Source organism: Asterias amurensis, chromosome 20, assembly GCF_032118995.1.
Source record: "Asterias amurensis chromosome 20, ASM3211899v1".
In the NCBI taxonomy this organism is placed as follows: Eukaryota; Metazoa; Echinodermata; class Asteroidea; order Forcipulatida; family Asteriidae; genus Asterias; species Asterias amurensis.
In genome coordinates, this window is record NC_092667.1 from 8,214,823 (window position 1) to 8,224,856 (window position 10,034).

Below are 10,034 nucleotides of genomic sequence, written 5' to 3' on the forward strand. Positions count from 1 at the left end.
TGCCCTTAGCTTCGCTTCGGGCATAGTCATGGTTTTGACATCACCTCGGGCCTATAATTTTAACTGCATGCCCCTCATAGCAGTCAATATTTCCATGTTAAATCTGTTTCCAGCAATTTGCCATTAAATAATAACCTTTTTTTTTTGCAATTCAAAGACACTGGACACTATTGGTTATTGCCAAAGACCAGTCTTCTCTTTTGGTGTAATTCAACAAATGTATCATAATAACAAACCTTTGCAAAATTTAGCTCAATTGGTCGTCAAAGCTGCGAGATAATAGAATTAAAAAAAAAACACCCTTGCTACAAGAAGTTGTGTGCTTTCAGATGCTTGATTTCGGGACCTCAAAATTGAGTTATGAGGTCTCGAAATCAAGTTTGTGAAAAATAAATTCTTTCTCGAAATCTACAGAGGGAGCCGTTTCCCACAATGTTTTAAAATATCAACCTCTCCCAATTACTCAATAATAAGTAAGGTTTTATGCTAAGGCCAAGTAAAAAAAAGGAACATGTTTAGCGTCCCCGCCCGCTTCCTTTTTAGAGGCCGCCTCCTTTATTATTATTTTTTTTTTTAATGAAAAAAGGTTATTTTAAACGATCTCAGCTAAAACAATCTGAATGTCTTGTCTCATTGTCTTGACCAAAATGTTTCATTTATGTATTGTGTGTTTGAGCAGTAGAAAAAAACAATGGATATTTGACATTTTAAAAAGAATGGCGGCCATCTTGAAATAAAAAATAAAAAGCCCCTCCTCCTTCTTTTTTTGAGAAACCCGTACACTAAACATGTTTCTTTTTTTTACTGGACCTAATATTTATTTTGAGTAATTACCAAAAGTGTCCACCGCCTTTAAAAAGGCTGCTGAATTTATTTTCAAATCTTGCATCATTAATCACATTAATTTGTGAGGATATTATGAATGAAACGTTAAAACGTGCCGACAAAAACAATATGCAGACTTAAGCCCGGTTCATACTCCATGCGAATGCGAAGCGAGTTTAACGTGAACGGGACGTCACAACCCTCCTTTCGCAGCAATATTCGCAAGTGAGTCGAAGAGAGTTCAGGGCAACTGCTGCGAATTATTCGTTGTGAATTTATGACGTCAACATTCGCTTCGCATTCGCAGGAAGTAGGAACCGGGCTTTACAACTTTATTATGGAAGCGTTAAGACTGAAAAATATATTACTGACAAGTCTTTGTTTACCAAAAATGTACCATAACCCCCGGGGAAACTAACTAATTGGGTTCAACAATGGAAACAATGGCCGCAGAGAAGGATTTGAGCCAAACTTCGCAGGTTAGCATGTTGTTTGCCGTCTCCCTAATGTTGTCATTGAGCAGGGGTGCCAGTCATCACAAGCCTTTATTGCCGCAATCAAGCTCAAATTTATCATAAAACAGCGGAAGGAGGAGATCAGCTTACGAGGATATGACTTTTTATTTCAACATGAAGACGCAGGCTAACAAAGAATAACAATTACCAGAGCGGGATTAGAATCAAGGGACTTCCAGATTAACGTGCCCGCGCTCTACCAAATTAGCTATCCATGCATTCATAAAGTTTGTGGTATCCATGTTTTGTCGTTTTGTTGTTCCGGGTGCAAGTCATAACTGTCTGACTGTGTGCAAAGGGGGGGGGGGGCACACCGTATCAGCTGCCACACAGGTAAGCTAACCCATAGGTGGCAGGTTCAAATCACGCTCTATATTCAATTTTTCTTTTGTTCAACAGCAGAAATGAATTGTCCCGTTGTAACATAATGCTACACGAAGACATAGTAAATTTACAGAAGCTCGATAGTGAAGTTATTTTACTCTAAATTTACTGTTCAGCGACCGGACTCCGTTTATGTTGAATAAATATACCTGTAGTTTCCCAGAATATTTGCTTCTCTTAATCGTTTTTTACACAGTTACAACCTTGCATTCTTATTTATATAATAAGCCAAACAAAAATAGTGTTTACTCTTCAGCAAATCGACTAACGATTAATCTGTTATGAATACACATTCTTATCAAAATTCCTCATGTGCTAGTTTCTATCTGTTTGTAGAACTCAACTATTATAATGAATATTCATTTAACGTCTGTTATCAGAGCGATTTATGGTTAAGCTGTAAGTTTGTAGAACAGAGTGTGTTAATAACGCCATGCCATAATTCATTATTCAAGCTTTGCAAGCTAGAGAAGTGAGCGAAACATGTCGGAGGCTGAAGAGTTTAGCACTTTTGGGGTGTGGGATTACGTAGTTTTTGGTGGGATGCTTTGTATTTCTCTCGCCATTGGTTTCTACCATGGATGTACTGGTAAAAAGCAAAGCACTACGGAGGAATTCCTGCTAGCAGACCGGAACATGAATCCCATCCCAGTAGCGATGTCTCTGGTAGCAAGCTTTATCTCTGCAATCACGGTACTGGGTACTCCAGCTGAGGTTTACATCTATGGCTCCATGTTCTGGTTGTTTAGTTTTACTTACGTCATTGTTGCCATTTTCGTAGCGAGGCTCTTCATTCCTATGTTTTTCCGACTGAATGTGACGAGTGCTAATGAGGTAGGTGGCAGTAGGTTCAACTAATGACGAATATTCAAAATTCAAAGTTTTTACTTTTAAATATTGCGATTAATGGGTATGTATTCATTTTTTTCCAGTCTTTGGGGTGGGGGGGGGGGGTAGGGGTGAGGGGGTTAACAAAATAGATGTTCACTTGGTTGTTATCCCTTTATGGGTTACTTATTAGTTGAATATCCATCAGTTTGCCTTGGTTTTGAAGCAATATTCGGAAGTGCAAGCTACCGTGCATTGAAAGGCGCTCAAACGTGTTATGAATCGTAGGGATACTTTCAGTTGGCTCAAAATAATATTAGAAAGTAACCACAAAATCTTGTAAAATGTAGACTTTTTGTAAACAAGCCGAATTATTCGTTTTCAGTATCTGGAGAAGCGCTTTAACAAGGTGGTACGAATCTGTGGCACATTGACTTTCTTTCTTAATATGGTAAGTATCCATTTGAGTTTGACATTGTTTGCGAATTTGCCGAGACACGTTTAATTTTGCAGTTTGTGTTTCGGCATTCAACAAGTCATAAGAAAAACAGCAACAGCAAAGACCAGTGAGACCGGATCAGTTTGATATGAGTTCAAGCTAATTCGAACATGGGTATTGATATACTATTTAATGCAAGAGTTGTCGGTTTGTATGAACTTTCTTAGTTTCTGAGTTTTGTTTTAATATGGTTTTTGATGCATAGCATTGTGAAGTATCAGTTTATATTTGGTTTGCGGTAACACCACAATGTGTTAAAGTACTTGCCAGGTAGAGTTTGTTTGATAGAGAACTTTTTTGCCAGATTATATTCTTCTAACACGGAGTAGATTTTTCGGGAGACTTCTCAGTACTGAAAAGAACTGTCCTTTTTAAACTATAAACTTCCTGGGCGGAAGGTAAACAATCGGCTGGGACTTTTACTTTAGCTTATAGGATCGTTATTAACTGCAACACCACGGAGTCACTTCATGGTATCAAGTATTTTGTATGTTTTCTTGCAGGTAGTGTACATGGGAATTGTCATCTACGCCCCCGCTTTAGCACTCAATGCAGGTGTGTTTAACTTATTAGTAATAACATGAAGTTCAAGCTTGACTTGTAAGTGTCAGCAGGTTTGAATAATTGAAGACCAAAATGTGAATGAGAGTTGTTTTCATTCTATTTGATAGCATGAACTATTTTCGTTTGCCCTACCTGGTCTGCTCTTCCACACAAGTGGGCAAGGGTGAATACAAAATATAAAGTCGAGAGCATATTGCAAAGTTTGAACACTTTTTGTAGTTTCACCGCACTCCAAGATTCATTGAAACTTTCACTTTTCGAGGGTATATTGGGAACATTATTATGTTTGTGTTGGGCTTTTGAATTCAATTTGACCTTGCAATTCTGTTTGAGGTTACATCGTACCATGTACAGTAACTGTTTAGTTGCCAATTATTTTCTTTGTTTAGTGACTGGTTTAAGTTTGTGGGGCGCAGTTCTGGCAACTGGGTTGGTTTGCACAGTATACACTACGGTGGTAAGTAGGCCTATGATCACCTTTTTGCAAAAATTAATGTGCGTAATTAGTAGTTCATTAGTATGCATAACATATTTTATCACATTAAGCCGGTCTCAGGTCGACCTACGATATTTATTGCGCCAAAAAACAAACCGTCGACAATGCGCAGACAAAAATTAATATGCTCAGGTCACAACTGAGAAATCGTGCGCCGACTGTTTTTGTTGTTGACGCAAGGTCCACCTGAGGCCGACTTTACGTATAGCGATTAGCGACGCTTATGGTGTGTCTTAACCTAGCGGTTAAGAGCACCGGATTCGATCTCTGCTGTTTGATCAGTTAGTGTGGGTTCGAGTCCCTGTCGTGATACTTGTGTCCTTAAACAAGCCACATAACCACGATTGTTTCGTTATGTTTGGGAGGTAGTGGTTTCTGCTCTACCAGCCAGGCTTTCTGATGGATGATACCCAAGCCTACATCCGTATGGACTGTAAAGGGGGTTACCCTGTTTCAGCCCCAGGAGTAGGTGGCAACGGCCCCTGGACAAAAAGTTGATTATAGCTCCCATATTGAACTAGCCTTCAAGCCTTGTGTGTCTGGCGACTTGCGAAAAAAACAAACATGATTAATTATTTGTTCTGTTTTCATGTTTGTTTATGTTTGTACACAATTTATTCTGTTTGCCATACAACAATTGTTTCAATTTCCAGGGAGGTATGAAGGCAGTGTTATGGACAGACGTCTTCCAAACCTGCGTCATGATGGCAGGTTTTCTAGCTATCATCATAGAAGGTTCCTCAAGACTTGGTGGTGTTGGAAGAGTCTGGACGATTGCAGAAGAAGGGGGAAGGATCGACTTTTGGAAGTTATTTTTTTTTTATTTTCTTTTTTTTTATTGAAAATTTTTCAACATTATAGCGGGGTCCAAAAAGTTTACGCAGGTGAAAAACAATAACCTAGGACAAGGAACAAAGGACTGCCAATCATTATGCTGAGCATTTGTATTATTTTTGTGTGCTCATTTGGGAGAATCAATAAAGGAAAATTCAGTTAAAGTTATGTATATGCGGTAAGACAATATGAAAATCTCTAAATGAGTTGGAGTGGTTCTGAAAAGCACCGTTTGTTTCAACTTGAATTGCTAAATGATGCAGAGATTTCGAAAAAGAAATTCTAAACTATTAGTTTTAATATTCCACAAAATATCTTAATATGGGCTCCGACAGCAAAACAAAGTTCTGCTCCCTGAAAACCCCCTTTTGAGATTTGTGTCTCGTTAATAAATGTTTTTATTTATTCTCGCAGTTTTAATTTTGACCCGACTATTCGTCATACGTTTTGGTCCATTGTGATTGGAGGATCCTTCACGTGGTGTACTACCTACGGGGTTAACCAGTCTCAAGTTCAGCGCTACATGTCAACAGGATCCTCCACAAAAGCAACCATGTGAGTATAGAACATCCCAAAGTCCCAAATATATTGTTTAAATGCACTGTACACAATTGGTAATTACTCAAAACAATTGTTAGCATTATAAGAAGCAATTTTCCACTAAAATATTTGAATTTGATTTCGAGACCTCATAATTATATTTTTGAGTTTCCGAAATCAAGCATCTGAAATCACACAACCTCGTGTGACAAGGGTGTTTTTTTCTTCCATTATTATCTCGCAACTTCGACAACCAATTGAGTTCAATTTTTCACAGGTTCGTTATTTTATGCATATGTTGAATTACACAAAGTGAGAAGACTGGTATTTGACAATTACTAGTAGAAGAGCTATAGCCCCTAAAGGAAAAGGGTACAGATAAAATTGAAAAGGTAAACATTTGTTTACTAACAAAACACGTTTATGAGGCTCTCGTCGCAATGCTTTCCACATGGGAATGTTAGCTGCAAAAGCGGCCACCTTCTAACAAATAAGAGTAGCGTTCAAAAGTAAAATCCACATTCGGATTTGTAAGAATCCACAGTAGACCAAGCGTGTCTTTCTCATTACACGGGACATATCAACTCCTTTAGAATCAGCCAATCCCGAAACTGAAGATAGCCCGAAATTGAGGCTTGGCAAAAACGCTAAGAAGGGGATATGGTTAAAATATCCTAGCGGCACTTCACCACGCACCCCTCTAAAGACGCAATCTTAAAAAAATCGTCAAAATCACCCTCTTTTGTATTTGCTCACCAGTGCTCCTCTGTCACACTGACAATGACAAACATTGTGAGTGTCGATAAACTTTAGCACTCACGATATATACTATACATTTCGATCATCTGCCCGGAGTTATTTGAGAAAAAAAAAAACAGCTGATAAAAGAATGGAATGATGTTTGATGTAGAAGAATATTGTGAGAAACGGCTCCCTCTCAAGTAAAGTGTAAAAGAACGAGGCAATTTCTTTACTCAATTTTAAAATACGCTAGGCCTGAAGTCTTACTGGCATTTAAAAGCACATGATTTTTTGCAATAAGAGTATTTTTTAAAATTTCTTCTTCATTATTCTTTGGCAACTTCGATGACCAATTTAGTCCACACTTTCGTTCTGGTTTTTGACAATGGGAAACTTTACACTATCTGCCATTCACCAAGAGAGGGCGCTCTTCACCAGGTAATGTCAACAACTTAGGAATAGGAGAAGCATGAGTGATGGTCACTGACAGCAAATACCTTGTGTTTTGCGTATTTTTGATTTTGTATTTAGATTTAGCCAAACTGTATTTTTGTTTTTCATAACACAATGCCAGCATAAACCAAACTGTTCTGGAACAGGACGTACTGGACACGAGTTCCCCTATGAAAGCAAGCGGTGTGCATGAGGTTTTGGGAGTGTTTCTTCTGGGGTAATTAGCAAAAATTCCAAAATGGTGACCTACCAAAAAATGAGAAGAAATCTGAAGTTTAGTTGTATGACAATGTATCTGATTTAATTTTCAAGAGGCTGAGAGACTTCTAAATATTTTTTGAGTATTTTTGAATGTTTAGCATTTACCATTGTTTGCTATAGGAGTTGTGCACCCTTACCTGGTAGGTCTGCTGCCCTCTAGTGGCAGAGCTTTCAAAAAGTCTCCCATTAGTGTACATTGCCTTCAAGACGAACTAACGGAGATCAGAAGACCCTCTTAAAAATCTGCAACCAATCATCGACTTGCTCTGAGATGTTTTTTTTTATATTAACTATGAAGTCCTTTCATTTGTGCTTACTAGAGCCTTGTTTATGGCGGCATTTGGAATGGTACTTGTTGTTTCTTCAGCCTGTTTCTCTGGCCTAGTGATGTATTCTTTCTATGCTGATAAACAATGCGATCCTTACTCAAGTAACAAGGTGGACCAAACAGATCAGGTAAATCATTCAGATTCAAGTCAGCTTATTCATACCTACATTAGGTTGTCCATCGTTAAACATTAACCGAACCTCGGCCTTAACGTTTACTTGAAACTGACCACCACACTTTAATATGTTTGCGGTCATTCGCACACCAACAAGTCTAACATTCATAATTTATAACAAACCTGGCCTCTGATAATTAAAGCGCTCATTTCCGTCACTCGGTGAATTATAAAACATTCATCATTTTCCTGCAAGATATTGGACTACGTTTTACATAGTGTAGTGCACTCTGTAATGGTTTACAAGGTGCTGTGGCGCAATATGCAACCAACTAAAAAAGGGAACATCGAGAAGTGCACTGATATCTGATTCGATAAGCCAAAAGTAAAAAGAACTACGATGTTGACATAAATAGTTAACATTTTGTGTATATGTAAACAACAAATTTAACGATCAGAAAGTGAAGCATGAGTCGGCACGATTTCTGACAATCTTTGTAGGCCTACACATGAAGAAAAAGGTAGTATTTAAAGGGAAGGTACACGTTTGGTAAATATTCAAAACAAATATTAACTTAACAACTGACTTGGTAACGAGCACTAGAAAGCTATTGATAGTATGAAACATTGTGGGAAACGACTCCCTCTGAAGTAACGTAGTGTTTGAGAAAGAAGTAGTTTCTTACTTAAATAATATTTTTTGTAAAGACCTCTAGCTAGAAGTCTTGTATTCCTATCTGAAAGCACACAAATTCGTCAAGCAAGGGTGTTTTTTTCTTAACAATTTTCTCACAACTTTTGCACACCAAATTTTCACAGGTTTGTTATGTTATGCCTATGTTGCGAACACTGGTCTATGACAATTACCGAAAGTCGTGTACAGTGTCTTTAAGTAATTCTTTACAAAGTGTGCCGCTGTCAAATACTGTCAAATTATTATTGTTGCTGTGGTTCACAAAATACAATGCTTTGTTTTGAATTCAGTTATGGTAACATGATTTTTCTGGACCACTTTCCATTTACTAAACTCCTAGCTGATTCCCTACTTCATGTTGGAGTTATTTGGATCCATCCCAGGTTTGCCTGGTCTCTTCACGTCAGCAGTCTTCAGTGCAGCTCTCAGGTAATGTACAACACTGTAACTGACCGAAGAGCTACTTTGTCTGATAAGAGTTATTTGCTGTGAGACATACAATCGTTAGGTTTTTGAATCATTTTGGATGTGTTATGGATAATTAATTGGATGTATAAATGTACAAAATGTACGTTTTAACCACATTTTTTTTTGAATACGGTAACAATTTATATTATTCAAAATGTACCTGTTGCTTTGCTCAAGATAAACCTATTTGCAGTTGCAAGTCGTGTAAGAAGTTATAAAACAGTAAAATCTGGCTTTGATTTTATTTGTTTGCGTTTCACTCTATTGCAGCACCGTGTCATCTGGATTGAATTCATTGGCTGCAGTAACAGCTGAAGATATGGTCAAGCCATGCTTTCCTCGTATGAGCCAATCAATGTACACACTAACGACCAAACTCATCGGTGAGTGTCAGCTAAGCAATGATGAATGAAGAGCACACACACCTACATGTTCTATGGATTGGTTAAAGTTTTAAGCTGGTAACCGTATTTATTGGCTGGCGAGACCAAGGATAGCTGGAAAATATGACGTCACACTTCGAGGCTCGTGCATTCTAATTTAATGTAGACTTGAATTTTGTTTTATCAAACCTGGCGAAGTGATCTTTTGTTTCAGGCTTACCTTAACATACAGTGCAAGGCCACAATTAAACATTATTGACAATGTTCGACATGTCATGCACACTTTTGAACCTAGTCGAGGGCACCTCGTGCTCGACCTACAGAAGCCTCTTCCTTGCCACTATGAAACAAAGTACACAAATACATTCTAGGTGAGACATTACACTATGACGCAAATAGTGTTCTTGTTTACAGACGTAACTCTTCTATCCTATACTGATACCACATTGTCCAACCTTTTTTAAATAATTAAATAACCCTTTGTCGTTCTTAGGATTGGGGTTTGGTTTGCTGTGCATCCTTATGGCTTATGTTACTTCTCTTCTCAATCAGGGTGTTTTGCAGGTATGTCAAATACATAGATTGTAAGTTTTTATTTTGGTTTGTTGGTTTATTAAAAACAATTATTTTATATATAATATTAAGAGAAGATTGTTCTCTTAACTTACAAGAGTTAAACTAATTGTAATGCCATAGGCAGCGGAGGTGTAGCTTTAGCTCTCACTATTCAGAACATTAAATGCACTGGACACCTAACCTTTGGCAATTCAAGGACCAGTATTCTCACTTGGTGTATCCCAACATGCATAAAATAACAAACCTGTGAATATGTTGACTCAATTTGTCGGCGAAGTTGCAAGAGAATAACAAATTGGAAAAAACACACTTGTCGGAATACTTTGTGAGCTTTCATATGCATAATCAAAGGTTTCAGCTGAAGATTTGTATTATCTGAAAGAAAAATTACCTCTTAAAAAAAAAAAACGTTACTCTCGAGGGAGCCGTTTCTCACAATGTTTACACTACCAACAGATTGCTCGTTACCAAGTACTTTATATATATATTTTATATATAGATTTCCAGAATTGTCAACAGTGTCTTTAAAC

General features: G+C 37.7%; 1 protein-coding gene across 1 annotated transcript in view; it reads left to right on the top strand.

The window, feature by feature from the left end:
- The first annotated feature begins 433 nt into the window (after window positions 1-433).
- The window catches only part of LOC139952288 (uncharacterized), a 37,408-nt gene continuing 27,807 nt past the window's right edge, over window positions 434-10,034 (top strand). Inside the window, exons 1-10 of the mRNA XM_071951374.1 lie at window positions 434-2,558; window positions 2,938-3,007; window positions 3,559-3,606; window positions 4,005-4,072; window positions 4,765-4,919; window positions 5,360-5,500; window positions 7,261-7,396; window positions 8,418-8,506; window positions 8,816-8,928; window positions 9,422-9,492. Of these exons, the coding sequence (XP_071807475.1) occupies window positions 2,208-2,558; window positions 2,938-3,007; window positions 3,559-3,606; window positions 4,005-4,072; window positions 4,765-4,919; window positions 5,360-5,500; window positions 7,261-7,396; window positions 8,418-8,506; window positions 8,816-8,928; window positions 9,422-9,492 (1,242 nt within the window). The 5' untranslated portion in view covers window positions 434-2,207. The remainder of the gene's footprint in view (window positions 2,559-2,937; window positions 3,008-3,558; window positions 3,607-4,004; window positions 4,073-4,764; window positions 4,920-5,359; window positions 5,501-7,260; window positions 7,397-8,417; window positions 8,507-8,815; window positions 8,929-9,421; window positions 9,493-10,034) is intronic.